General features: G+C 35.9%; 1 protein-coding gene across 1 annotated transcript in view; it reads left to right on the top strand.

Moving 5' to 3' along the window:
* Nucleotides 1-611: 611 nt before the first annotated feature.
* Nucleotides 612-14717, top strand: part of rftn2 (raftlin family member 2) — a 30743-nt gene continuing 16637 nt past the window's right edge. The window contains 1 exon segment of the mRNA NM_213420.1: nt 612-1017. Within this exon segment, the coding sequence (NP_998585.1) occupies nt 879-1017 (139 nt within the window). The 5' untranslated portion in view covers nt 612-878.

Genomic DNA, 14717 nt, shown 5'->3' with positions numbered 1-14717 from the left:
TGTTTCAAACTATTAAAATGGCTAGAAAACAGAAATTGTTAAACTACATGGTTGAATTTTCAACCAAAGTCGACAGAAGTCCATTTTATAATGAATCATAACCATAAATAAATTGAACAAACGCACATTGTAAAAACAAAAACCTTGGATCCCTTAAATTTTTAAGCTGAATCAAATTCACCTTATGAATCCATTGAACCTATATTGTGTTAAACTGACTTAAAACAGATTGCGTAACTTGTCAAGTTAAGTTAGAGCATTATTTGCTGAGTTTAATAAGTTACAATGACCTAAAAACATGTGCTGTCAGGACTAATTGGTCTTATTCTATTTTACAGTGCATGAATCACGTTATACGGAACCTGAATTAACGCATATATTGTACAGTATGCCAATGTTAATTGTTTGCAGCGTATTTATGATTTCTTCTTTTATAATATGTATGATTCGTTCACTCACGCCCCTCCTCCTCATTAATATGCAGTCCCGCCCTGGTTAATAATTCAGCATTAACCCCGTTCTCCGTCTATCTCGCCGCGCCCCCTCATTAATTTCAGCACGCTTTCAGCCCGCAACAACTTTGCTTTATTATTTCGCGGCCATTTAGGGAGAGTGAATGTGATTTGGGTTTCTATTGTGGATCTGAATTCCTTTACCTCACATCAACTTCACAAAGAGTTTCAGAAAGTGTACCCTCTCGCAGCAGGATTGGTGATCTTTGCTTGATCACTTAGTTAGACTTGAGCCGTTTTCTTTAAGGGGATCGGGAACGTCATCCTCGGTTCAGCGCCACTCCCAAAGGATTAAATTGTTGGAATATGGAGCAAAGCCACTAAACACAGGAGCAGGAGTCCGAGTGTGCTGGGGATCCCGCTATAATGGGATGTGGACTACGGAAACTGGAGGACCCGGAGGACAGCAGCCCGGGGAAAATCTACTCCACGTTGAAGAGACCACAAGTTGAGACCAAAACAGACTCCGCGTACGAGTATGTGCTGCTAGACTTCAGTCTGGAAGGTAACTCATCATCACTGCAAGTAAAGTTAAGAAAAAAGATAAGTTATAAAAAAAAAAGACCAGTTATGTTCTCAGTTCTTACCACAATAAAGAATAATATTAAAGTTAATCACCACTAGTTTTCAAGGAAATCTAACATATTAAAAGCTTACTAACATAAACCGTAATTTTAAGTCGATGTTTTGCCTAAACTTATACCAACCATGTTATATTTTAATCTTGCAACGGTGTAATGAATGGAAAAGGAGCTCTAATGTTATTTGTTAATTTGGCTGTGTCTCAAAACTCGGTAAGTTGCTTGGCTGGTTAGCTGTAACACGTGCCGGTGGTGCCCAGAATACTCCCTAGGTAGGTAGCTCACTAGGATTTGAGCCAGCACCATATTTTCACTTTTTTTTAAACTTGTGCCATGATGAATCCTGGCATGTGTGTCCTGGAGTGTGTTAGGGCTTTATACGGTTTTACCCAGCAACAGCCTGATCTCCTGTGGAAATAGGTCAGGTTTTTTTACGTTACCTCCATATAAACGGCGTCTGGGAGTCACAGTCAGCAGCAGCAGCACCCGACTCTGAGCAACAGTTTCCACTATTTGAATTTCCTTAAATCCTTATTATTTAGGACCGTAGCCAGGGGCGGTTCGGGTGGTTCGAAAGACCCAGCCCCCTACTGACAAATGTCCAGTATTTGTCCCACACATTAGCTCATTTGTCCTATTTTGACTGCCATGCCATCATAAATTATCAAAATAACCCATCGAAAAAGCTTTAAGACCTAAAGTAAGACTTGCAAGTAAAGTCAACTTTCATTGTATTATTGTTAAATAGAGAAAACATTTTAGAAAGTAACTTTTATTCCAAACATTGGACCTTGAAAGAAAAAATAAAATGACCAATAAAACGTAAATCACTAAATGCAGCCAATATTAAAGTTACTTATGATGCATATTTGGCTATTATTGTTATCCATAAATTATCAAATGTACTTTTTACAAGAGAGGTTGGACAAATCATGAAACTACATCAGGAGTCAGGAACCTTTTTTCAGCAAAGAGAATGTTTAATAGGCATTTTTTAAAAGAGCCATTGGGGTGTATGTGCTGTATACCCCAATATATATTTACACACGTTTTACTACTATGAATAATACAGGCTTAAGAGAAACCTTAATTTATGTCCATTCACAACTCAAAAACAAACAAATATGAAGCATCACGTTTTGAGCAAGTCCATGAATGAAGGACAGTTGTTTTCTTTTACCATCACTAACTCATGAATGTTGTTTGAATATACGTGTGCGAGGATATCATAGAAACGCAAATGGTTTGCTATATATTGATGTTGCAATTCAAGTTTATTGGTTGAAACGTCTTTTTATTGTAAACTGATTTATTCATTTTGTTGTAAAAATTACATTAAAAGAAGGAAATTTAATTGTATTTTCAATAGGAAACTGTAAAATATTCTTAAAGGGAAACAGCTGGAGCCTTGTATTTTTGGTTAAAGAGCCACATGTATCTCGCAAGCCATAGGTTCCCTACCACTGCTCTACATTATCATACATTTTTTGCTATTCAAATGAGTAATGAAGTTTGCCCTGCACACTCACGTTTTTTTAAAAAACCTTTTTGGTGCGTTAATCATGTCAATAATAATATTCAGAAGGTCATAATTCACACTCATTGTATAATTGATTTTTAAAGTTTTTATTTTACATTCTTCAAGTGATACAAAACAGACGTTTCGGCACAATGTCTGTGTTTTGTATCACCTGAAGAATATCAAATAAAAACTATACAAAGTAATTATTGTGCGAGTGCGAATCATGACCTTCTCAGTATTGTTAATCAAATCTCCGAATTCGGACTGGGCAAAAGTTTTTTGGCCAGTTTGTTATCTGCCTTATAAATGACAACAGGCCAGAGTTTTTGTTTTAAAACTAACAGATTCCTATTTTTAACCCCTCGTGATGTATGATGTAATGAATTTGTAGTATAATAGTAGACTATTTTTCATATTTCTTTAATTTAAATCTTTAGAAAATGTTTTTAATACGTCAAAACGTTTGACTATCTGCCAAACTAATCTAGCAAAAAAAAAAAAAATAATAATAATAGTGCTTAAAATGTTGCTAAAACACAGTATTTAAACCTCATAATTAGGAAAATTAGTTAAATAACTGCAAAACATCCAGAACCACACCATTCACCAGGCTGGCTACAGTGTTGTTATTCCTGCTTTTAATAAACTATGTGCTTAATGTTGCCCTCCATTAATAGTTTATGGAATGGAAAGTTGTCGTATTGTGTTAGTTTGCCTGAAGAGGAAACGGATTGTCTGAAATTTGGTGCGGGTTTGTGTCTCAACAAGCCAGATGGGGAGCGGGAAAAAGTAAAATCTGGAATGGTTACTGAAATGCTGCCTTCTCAGACACTCCTCTCATATATGCTCCAGAGTCCAGACCACATTTCAGTCAGCTAGGGTGTTGGAAAAAAAATAGCAAATTTAGTTTTTAATGCAAAATATCTATTACATTCATAAACAAAGGTATAATTTATCCCAAAATAAAATAATTTAAACATCATCAGGACATCTACATCTAGCAAATTACCTGTTTTGTCTTCATAAGATTTGTAGCAGATGAAGGAATTGGTCATAGAATTATAATAATATTTATAATAATGTTTTACCTATATTCAGAATTTTGCTCTGCAGTGCTTTGTTTTATGGTGTCCTGTCAGAAAATAATTCGTACATTTCCATTCTTTTTTTTTTTGAAGGCCATTTCAGCATTTTTGGTTATTTTCATGACCCTACTAAAAACTAAAGATATTTTAAGATGCATTATCTTAAATAACTTGTTTTGGACTAGTTACTTGACTTAGGACTTTTTTTGAGATGTTCTCAGAAATTCTCAGAGCATTAGACACACTCTAGTCACACTTCAAAAAAATATTTTACTGATGATGTGCTATGTCATGAAGTACATGTTTTTGTGTATATATTTGTATAAGTTGTGAGTGCCCTACTGTATTGTACTGTAACGTTATTGATGATTACAGAGTGCTTCTCATTCCATTCTGACTGCCACTTGTTTTAGAGCAGGTTTTTGATCTGGTAAAGCTATAAAAAAAAACATCTAGACGGCTTCTTGATTTATACTTCAACAGGATACTGAAGTTTAGAGAATCCATGTCAAAAGAAGGAAATCTAGTTGGTCCCAAACGCATTGAAAATCTTTATTTCATGATTATTAGTGTTTGGAATGTTGAGTATTTCTGCAGGGTCACGTGTCTTAACCTGCCTAGATGTCAGATCTAGCCATTTAGAAGATGGAAGAGAAAAACGGCTTGCTAAGTAAAAGCTAAATGTCTATATCGATATTGCAGTCTTAAAGTGATGGGTCACTCAAAATGTAATTTCTCTCATCATTCATTCACTCTTCACTTGTCAGACCTATAAATATATATTGTGCTGCTTTTTCTGTTGAACACGAAATAAGATATTTTGAAGAATGTAAAAACGAACAGTCATCAACATCCATAGTATATGATTTTCCTACTCTGACAGTCAATGGCTGCAGTATTCCTCCACACTTTAAAATATCCTAAAGGTAATCATAAAAGATAAGATGAGTTATGAGTACATTTTTATTTGGGGTAAACTATTATGCCAATATGCATCAAGTGCCTCAATAATAACAGAAAAATAAATACTTTTAATGCAACACATCTTCAGTCAGATATCGCACCTTTTCATAAGAACATAAACATGTCCGTGGGTTTCGGAGTGTAAGATTTAAGAGAAAAGTGAAGGGGAATGTTAATTCTTCCTTTGTTCCATCCAGGCTTTCATTCTTGAGAACACCTGGTTTACAGATGCCTGAAGCGACGGTGTCTGACACTGATCATCAGAGCGCTCAGATTATTTAGACAGATCTGCAGATTTTTGCTTTACCTGCGTGTCGAGTATAATCTGTGGAAAGACCTCGACTGAGTTTATGTCTGAAAGTTTTAAGTGATCAATACTGTTGGTTACGTGGCTGCTGTAGCACTAAGCTTGGTTCTTTTCAGCCATATGCAAGAACCACAGCTTGACATGTATGATATGATGATATATGAAGGGTATCGCCTGTAAAATGCCTTAGTTGTTAGCTTGCATACTTGCTTCTCTCAGGCCTGTCTTGTTCTGCTTCTCATGTCAGAACAGGCACAATACTTTCTAGAAAAATAAAGGCTCCAAAAGGAGGTTTTCACAGAAATTTCGTAGCATATCTTTTAGGTTATTTAAACCTTTAAGAATATCATAGTAACAATGAAGATTATGTTTGTGTGTGTGTTGTATAAGAATATTTGTAAAGCATGTTCAACAGTACTAGGGCTGTTACTGCGATGTTTTGTTTTTCTTTGCCATTATTACATAAATACAATTACACCAGATTAAATTGTGATTTAATTAGAATTCAGGTACAGAAATTAAATAAGCAAATGTAAAAAAAAAATGCAATCTTTTTCAATAAAATATTCTTTAATAAACTTTTAATAAAAATGCCTTAAACTCTCTTGATGTGCTCATGCAGTCACAGGACTTAAAACACATGCAAGTGATAAACGTTTGTGCACTTATTTGTGGTTAAAAATCTTAAATGACTCCACAAATGTCATGTTCTGAACTCCGGCTCCTTTTCTGCTATAATCCCAATTTAACATTGCAGATCGCGAAAGCACACATTTTGATATTGATGCTAAAACGAAATATCAAACAGCCCTAATCAATACTCAAGACTTCCAACTTGGGAATATGGAAGGTCTGAGGGTTTGATATGAAATACAGTTAAATTCAGAATTATTAGCCCCTCTTTGAATTTCTTTTCTTTTAAAAATATTTCCCAAATGATGTTTAACAGAGCAAGGAAATTTTCACAGTATGTCTGATTATATATGTTTTTTTCTGGAGAAAGTCTTATTTGTTTTATTTCAGCTAGAATAAAAGCCGTTTTTAATTTTTTTTAAAAACATTTTAAGGTCAAAATTATTAGCCCCTTTAAGCTATATTTTTTTTCTCGATAATCTACAGAGCAAACTATCGTTATACAATAACTTGCCGCCTAATTACCCTAACCTGCCTAGTTAACTTAATTAACCTAGTTAAGCCTTTAAATGCCACTTTAAGCTGTATAGAAGTGTCTTGAAAAATATCTAGTAAAATAATATGAACTGTCATCATGGCAAAGATAAAATAAATCAGTTATTAGAGATGAGTTTTTAAATCTATTATGTTTAGAAATGTGCTGAAAAAATATTTCCGTTAAACAGAAATTGGGGAAAAAATATATGGGGGCTAATAATTCAGGGGGGTTAATAATTCTGTTTGCAACTGTATTTGTTGCTCACGTTGATACTTGGTATCATCTGGATGAGAGAAAGCAAGTCTTTTATAATGTTTTAAATAGTCATCATAGATTTGAATCAGAGAATTTACATTGTTGATTTTTTATTTTATTTTTTATAAATAAAATGCAAAAAAAAAAATTTTAATTCCCAAAATGCCATTTATTGAAATGAAACCCCAAAGCATTAAGAAATTAAAATAACATGATCAAATAGTATGAATTTATTTGATCCTAAAGTTATTCACCTTAAAATTGAAATGACCTCATTATTTACTCATTCTCGTGTGATTTTTAACCTTCGTGTAATTCTTATGTTAATCAAAAAAACTACATATTTTGAAGAACGCAGGTGTGCTGGCACACATCAAAAACAAATTGCTGTGGAAGTCAATAGGTGCTGCTACGAGCATTCTTCAAATATATCTTCTTTTGTGTTCAACAGAAGTAAGAATCTCAAATAGGCTTTGAGCTGGTGAAGGGCATGTAAAAAATGACAGATTATTCATTTTTGGGTGAACTAGCTCTATGATGTGGGCCTTTGGTTGTTGAAAGCCAGATGTTCTTGTTGGAGATGCAGGAGACCCAATTACAGTGTGCGGCCTTAATCTTTACCTTGGATCAGATTCACTGCTGTTGTGTGGAAAAATGGGGATTAGCTTCAGTTCAGCTTTTCAGTTGGACCAGCACCTGACCATCTGTATCTCTATTAGACAGACCTTCATTCGGTTTCTTATTTTCAGTGAGAATTAGTTGTGCCTGAGTGAAACTGAATGTATCGTGACCATTTTTATTTTTGGATGAACTATTCTTTTAAATGAAAATACTCAATCAACTGTATAGTCAGAGGATTGAATTGGAAAGATTTGATTCAATCTAATAGTATCGAACAAACCTACTTTCTCCATCTGGGGGGTATGTTGATGTAATCTCTTATTGCATTAATCTCATGCTGGCATGGTGGTGGATTTGTGAATATTAAAATGATTTTCTGACAAGAAATGACACGACAGCTTGTTTTGATGTAGAAATGTAATAAAATAAAGTGTTTTATTTACAGTATAATTAAAAAATTGTTCAATCCAAAGTTGTGGTTCATTTATACCTATTGAGGCTATTCGAGATTACATTTTAGTACATTTTAGCTGAAACTATGGTCCCTAGGGGGTTTTATTTTTTACATTTTTAAATAATTATTTTTTATCTGCACTTACTGTGCTTCACACAGGCGAGTGGGCCTGACAGACCACCAGTAAAAACACTTTTCTCCCAAATAATAAAAAAAACATTCCACTTAACTAACACCTAATTCTCTGAGCACTAACAGTTCCTTTGAATAATTAGCACTTCCACTGTGTATTGCCTCTTGTTGAATTGCTGATTGTCTTGATTGCTTTGGACAAAAGCATCTGCTAAATTTAAATGTGTAAATGTAATGTTGGCTGTCAAAATGATGGTAGCAAGTGACTTAATTTTTTTTTATTACCAGGAAACACAGTTTTAGCTATGTATAAAACAAGCATTTTGTGTCTTCAGAATGTGTCTGTAAAGTTTCAGCTCAAAACATCCATCAGATTATTTATTGTAGCTTTCAGAATATTGGGATTTTCTGCACTGAAAACAATATAGCGGTTTTTTGTTGCCTGTGCCTTTAAAGGGTCACGAAACACCAAAACACATTTTTTGAGCTGTTGACAGTCATATATGTGTCCCACACTGCTAAAAACACTATTAGGACACCTATATTTCACTAAAAAGTGTAAATTGGTTGTTTTTGCGTTATTTCAAGCAAATTCGTACTTCCTGTTTGAAACGAATTTTTGAAGCTGCGTCACGGTCATGACATAATAGCGTTGTATTCCAGCGTGCAGACTGGGCGTCTGTGCCAGAGTGTGCCTTATTACGTCTTACAGTGTGCTGCATTAATGCATGAGTAAGGGTTGGTTCAAACCAATCAGCGCGCTCTATTGTGCAACTTCATTAATATTCATTAGTGTCACCGTCTTTACACCACAGAGACGCCACGTTGTGTTGGCAAAACAAGCGTGAAGTGTTGCTTTTACAGTTTGCTGCCATTAAGTTTCGTTTTCATTTTCTCTCTGTGAGAGCTCATCTGGATCACGTGTGGATTAACGGTGTACGCGACGCTCGACAACAATAATTTACGTGTCTAAGGAGGATTATTGTTTACCTGAGAGCTGTTCTCATCTGCAAACGCTGAAATCCGGATTCCGGATGTAGTCTTCTCTTCATAAAGACGCGGCTCTAGTTGCTGATGATTGTCCTGTCTCTACAGATTTGGTAAGTGAGCGACCAGTGCTCTTTGTATATTCAGTTTGTTCGTATCAAATAAGTTAACTATTGCATTGAGTGCAAACATGTTAGCACCGCATTTAGTGACCGGAATAACACACGCGGCTTTCGGACGCTACCTGCCGTGTGCATCTAAGTTTCCGGGAAATGCGGAGTTTTTTTCTCTCTCATTCGCCGTGCGGTATCAAACATTGCATGAAAAATACACGCATAGAGCAGATCTTCGAATCAAATATCTCATTTGTCGCGAGGGGCATGAATGAATTCCCTGAATGAAAGAGCCAAACTGCAGTTAAAGTCCAACATTTAATAATTTGGCAAATAATTCGACTACAGATGTGCATGTAGGTTAAACACCATCCCTTTCTCCTGTGTATTTTGACTGAAACTCGCGCGTGCCCAAATAGACACTCCCACACCCTCCCACTTTAGTTTCTCCGACACTCCCCCCTAAACAGAGCTGGACACCCCCACTTTTCTGACTTTTTCCAAAGAAGAGGTGTGAAAACACCCTGCTGAAACGAGGGGGTTTCATGGCCCTTTAATGCTAGTTCTCCCCGCCCACTGTTTCCATGTGCCTGTCAGAGAGGGCCTGAATCTCTGTCTCGGCTGCGTCAGATAACAGCCAGACATAAAGAAAGCAGATCTCAAGTAACGTTTGTGAGAAATACTACAGTAAGAACTTTCCCAATGATTATTTGATGTATTTGTTGTGGAGTTAATTCAAGCCTTTCAGCAACGATGCGTCACACACAATGTTGTTAATGTTATACACAGCACGCGTTTAACTTTACACTATTATTGTAACACTATTACATCATCTATTGTAGATAGACTGTTAATGTTGATACTACCATCTACAAACTACAGTGACACCGACAGTGTTTTGGAGCCATTGTATCGCGATACTACCACAGTACAGGTAAACCCTGCAACCCTAATTGACAATTTAGTTTCCTTTACACTCTCAACTAGTTAGTCTACTTTCATACAAAAGACATCTTTTTTTTCCCTAAACGTTTTCTGGCTAATAAAACATCCCATAAATTCCTTCACTCTGCCTCCTCTTTCTGGTGTAGTCTATCCGTTTTTCACAATCCTTCAGTAACCTTTACACCTTCAGACACTTTTCAGTTTTTTTACTTTGTCACGTTTTCCTTTTATTCACCAATTCTGCTGATTCTTTTTTCGTAAACAAGACACACACACACACACACACACACACACACACAGTCCGTCTCAAAGTCTCTAAGGAGAACAGAGGCCTCTGTGTGTGTGAGAGCTGACAGGAGGAGGGGGTTCAATGGTTTTGGACAAATTGCAGTCCTTTTCAGGGTCTATATCTCTATAAAGAAGCCACTTTGTTTGGCCTTTGGGAGCCGTTGTGTAATATGATGTATCTTTAAAGCTCAGGTGTGAAGGACAGACATGCATACTTGCCTATCAAAGCCCCTTTATTTGCCACAGACGCTGCAGTTGGCTGTCAAATGTGACTCAGATGAGCCAACGTTCGTGACCTGTTTACCAGTTTTCAGTGAGAATGCATTTGGTCTCAGAGATGCAAAGTTTGCTTCGTCAGTGTGGGAACCGAAAGTCTGAATGTTTGCGTGTGTTTGTGTTGTGTGTGGTGGAATGTTGTGTTTGTGAGTCTGAGTGTGTGGCATGGGGCCAGTGTTCCCTGTGAACAGCAGCTCTTTGTGGACACAGGAAGTGTGTTTGGGGGATGGGGAGAGGAGAGAGAGACGTCAGGGTGATCTCCTGTCAGAGGCTCCAGACTGGAGGAAGAGAAGAAAACTGAACGGTAGCTGCTCACAGAAACCTTAACATGGGCTCTGTTCCAACAGCTAGTGGGCGGCCTTGATGTTGGCTACCTAGGATGTGTACACTGATCTGCATACTTTGAAAAGGGCATTTTTTGTTTGAAACCAACAAACAAACAAATAAAAACTCTGTCAAAGTATTTTAAGGCAAGTCATTTCACTCGGTGGCTATCTTTGAAATGCCTCTTCTGTTTGAATGAGGAAACATCAAAATCTTCAAAATTACTTGCCAAGCTTACCATTACATTTCAAATTAGGAATCAACAATAACATTAAACAACAACAACTGTCTCTTTAGATTAATTTCTAAACATTTGAATTACAAAATCTGCAAGAATTTACACCTGGTTTGAGTCCCTCTTACAGAGAATCGCCATTCTATAGTGATTGCTGATTGGCTTCTGTACTAGAAGGTGTGGCTTTATTCACCATATTGACCATTACACTTTTCCCTATTCAAAGCTATATGAATACATCTTCTGTATTCTCTAGTCTTTGACTTTTGACTATTTTCCGAAAGTTCATCATCTTTACAGACTCTTTAAAAAAAAACAGTTGCTGTAATGTGTACAAGTAAAATTGTCCTTGTGTTCTGCTGCTAAATTGTAACTGCAATTAAAACATTCTGTCTCTGTCAAATCATGCAATATTTGATAACAACATCAAAATAAAAATCAGCCAAAACAATAACGGTTCATTTATTTTCAGTCAGTCTTTTTTTTCATTTTGGAGAGATAAAAAAACAGTTTTAGCTAACTAAAATAAGAAAAAGTTGCATATTCAAATCAAAGTGATTTAAATTTGAATCGCTTTTACAGTAGGTTTGCACAAATATACACACTTTTTCAAGCACTTTTAATTATATTCCATCAATACTTTTAGGTATTTAGGTATTCAGGTAAACTGATATTTTTTCACAAAATAAATGAAGCGGTTTCTAACCATTGCAGAACACCATTGAATTATATTACTTGAGCAATTCCAGCATTATTGATGTGACATTTGCAGTAAAAACTCGACACATAAATTCACATAGAAAGTATATGTTAACATTATATTGAAACATCTGTTTATATTTTCCAAAACAACTAACCACAGAGTTATGGGATCAGAAAATATCAATCTGTAAACATGTTTTATAGTTTAAACGAGGAAAATAAACATGCGTTATGGATGTGACCAAAAAAGTCGGCGATTTTACAGTACAAAACATACTTTGTAGAAATTCTGTGAATCAAACTGCACAACCCAAAATAAATAATGCTAATCAGAAGGATAAGAGGTGTCTCACTCTAAAATAAAAATGATTCATTTTATTTTATTTTTTTGCATTTATGAGGCAAAAGCTTTATTATGGATGTGTACTTTACAATACACGCCCACACAAAATACCTAAAAAAGGGTTTCGCTGTTTTGGTGAAAACTTAATTTTTTCATGACAAGGTTGATGTCTACATGGAATTGCTCACATATATTTTATGTACTTATTATTTTAAGTAAATGCTGTCTGGACTTTCTATTACAAGGGGGGGGGGAATATAGATATTTCATAATCCACAGAATACCAACCATTTCAAATAATACAAATAAAAATGACTACCAGCTTAGCCTATTACAATGATTTCTGGAGGACGTAACAATGAAAACTGGAACTGATGCTAAAAATTAATATTTGCAATCATAGCAAGAATTGAATGTTATAATGTTCACATTGAAAAGGTCTTCGTGTACAAATTGCCACAGACAGATTTTTTTTAGTGATGTATTTCAAAGTTTTTGAGCAATATACTATCTTCTGTGGTGGAACTGTTGCATATTGAAAAATAATTGCTTTCTCAACTATGTCTTCCAAATTGAATGTTTATTAAAAATTAATTAATAATTGGTAGGGGTGTTCGATTAAAAATCGATTAAAATTTATGCTCAACTTCGATTATCGAATCAAAAAATAGAATCGTCGATGCTGCCACGCCCCCTTGTCACGTTAGCTTGGCTTGCCAAGCGGGAAAAAAACATGCGTGTTGAAGTGCTTGTTAAACTGCAGACACAGGAGACCCGTCGACAGAGCTTAAATCCTTTCCTCTTTCAATGAAGTCGTCGGTGTGGAAGTATTTTGGATTTCCAGTTTGTTAGGTTAACAACTTTCGTGTTGTCGACAAAAAAAAACACAGTTTGCAAGCTCTGCTATGTACGTATTACGGTTGGGATGATAGACGATGGGCGCATCGCGATCCTCCGCCCCGCACCCGTTGCAAATCCGCTCGCGAAAAATACACACTCAGGCCCTGTTTACACTAATATGTCTTTGTTTTTAAATGGCATTTTAGAACAACAACGATCCACATCCACACTGGCGTATAGCATTTCTGAGCAGCCCTCCTTCCTCACTACCGCTGAAAACGCACATCACGTGACCACACACACTCATTTACACACAGATACAGACGCACACACATTGTAATGCGCTCGAGACAGCGGGTTAAGGCAGTCAGCGAGTCAGTAGACTGCTTCCATCTTTTACTTTCACACAAGTACTTAGTCATTTTAGCAAACACCTCAGATACTGTTGGCTGGTTTCTGTTGGTTGTGCACCTTTTTTACCGACGCCATTATAACGACACAGATCACTGCCTATTCACGAGTCCTGCAGAAAAAAAGTGATTGACAGGTGGTAATTATGTGTGTAACTTACCTTTATTTATTTACTGTTTGATTTGTTTATGGGTAAACAAAGACCATGCAAGTCAGGTAGTTTAAACGGTAGGCTACTAATAATTAATTCGTTATTAATTAATTAATTATTCATAATCGAAAATCGAATCGTGACTTTAGAATCAAAATGTAATCGAATCAAGGATTTGGAGGATCGTGACACCCTTAATAATTTGTGTGTAAACACAGCAAAGTTTACTGCACAGAGTATTTGGTCCCTCTTTAAACAAGGGCAAACAGGTTGGTAATAAGTAAAGCTGCTGTTTGTGGAGTTGCTTAATCCTCTGCTGAGATTTTGAGAGATTCAATTTCAGATTTTATTTCACCTTATTTCATCTAAGACTGTAACTATGTTTCCATCTAACTATTTTTATATGCTACTCTAGCATAAAAAACTTATGCACATAACTGAGTGGGATAAACTTTTTATCCAATAGGAAAAGATGCGCATAAACTACGGTGGTAACACTTTTACCACATAAATTTCAGTATGCGCTAGGGTTGTAACGGTATGAATTTTTCACGGTATGATAATCGTCTAAAACAATACCACGGTTTGACGGTTTCGCGGTATACGGTATGTTACAAAATAATAGAACAGTGAAGCAAATTTGACTTTTTCCAAATAATATATTTTTAGTTACTATAAACAACACCACTTACAATGAACAAATAAAAATAAGAAAATAATAAATAATGTGTCAAAGTCCAAATAAAGTCCAAATAAACATGGTGCAAATCCTCAGTAAAAAATAGATATAAATATTTACTATACTATAAATAGTTACATAACGAAACTAGATTCAATATGGAACATCCCTAGATTTTATGTGCCAGCATGGATATGGTTGTCTATGGATATGGATATGGTTGTCTGCAATGCAGACAAACAGCTGCATCTTCATTTGCGTCTTTTGAAAACAGCAAGAGCAGCAGTTCGTCTTTGCTGTGTAACTGTTTTGTCATGTTTCTGTGCTGCTGTGCATGCAAAAGTACTTAGTATGAGAATTATTTCATGCAAAACTTTTTTTTTGCGTTTTATTTAGCCGCGCATAAATGTATGCCTATCTCTCATTCCGTGTTGTTCAAAAAGCTTGGTCCACAAGCAAAAGCGAAACCTATGCTTATTGGTTGTGATATAGCGAGTTTGAACCAATCTGAGCATGGAGGAGGGACAATGCATCAATGTATCATGTCTGATTTGTCCGGAGACACAGTGACGAGCGTTTCTTTGTCAAATCAGCGTTGTCAAATGTTGATGACGTAACCGCACTGATTCCGGAGCCTCTGAAAGTCCGCGAATGTTATGTGATACAGCACTGGAAAGCTGAGATTCTCTTCTTTATGCCAATCTTTGAATTGTATGAATCGGATCAGCGGATCAAAAGTTATTAAACATTTAAGAGCAATACTTATTTTTAGCCGCGGGTGGCTGTCTCGGTCTTTAAGGGTTAAAACCGTTGATATGCA

This window comes from Danio rerio, chromosome 9, assembly GCF_049306965.1.
Source record: "Danio rerio strain Tuebingen ecotype United States chromosome 9, GRCz12tu, whole genome shotgun sequence".
Classification (NCBI taxonomy): domain Eukaryota; kingdom Metazoa; phylum Chordata; class Actinopteri; order Cypriniformes; family Danionidae; genus Danio; species Danio rerio.
The sequence above is the reverse complement of the archived record's forward strand: the minus strand, read 5'-3'. Positions and strand labels throughout refer to the sequence as shown.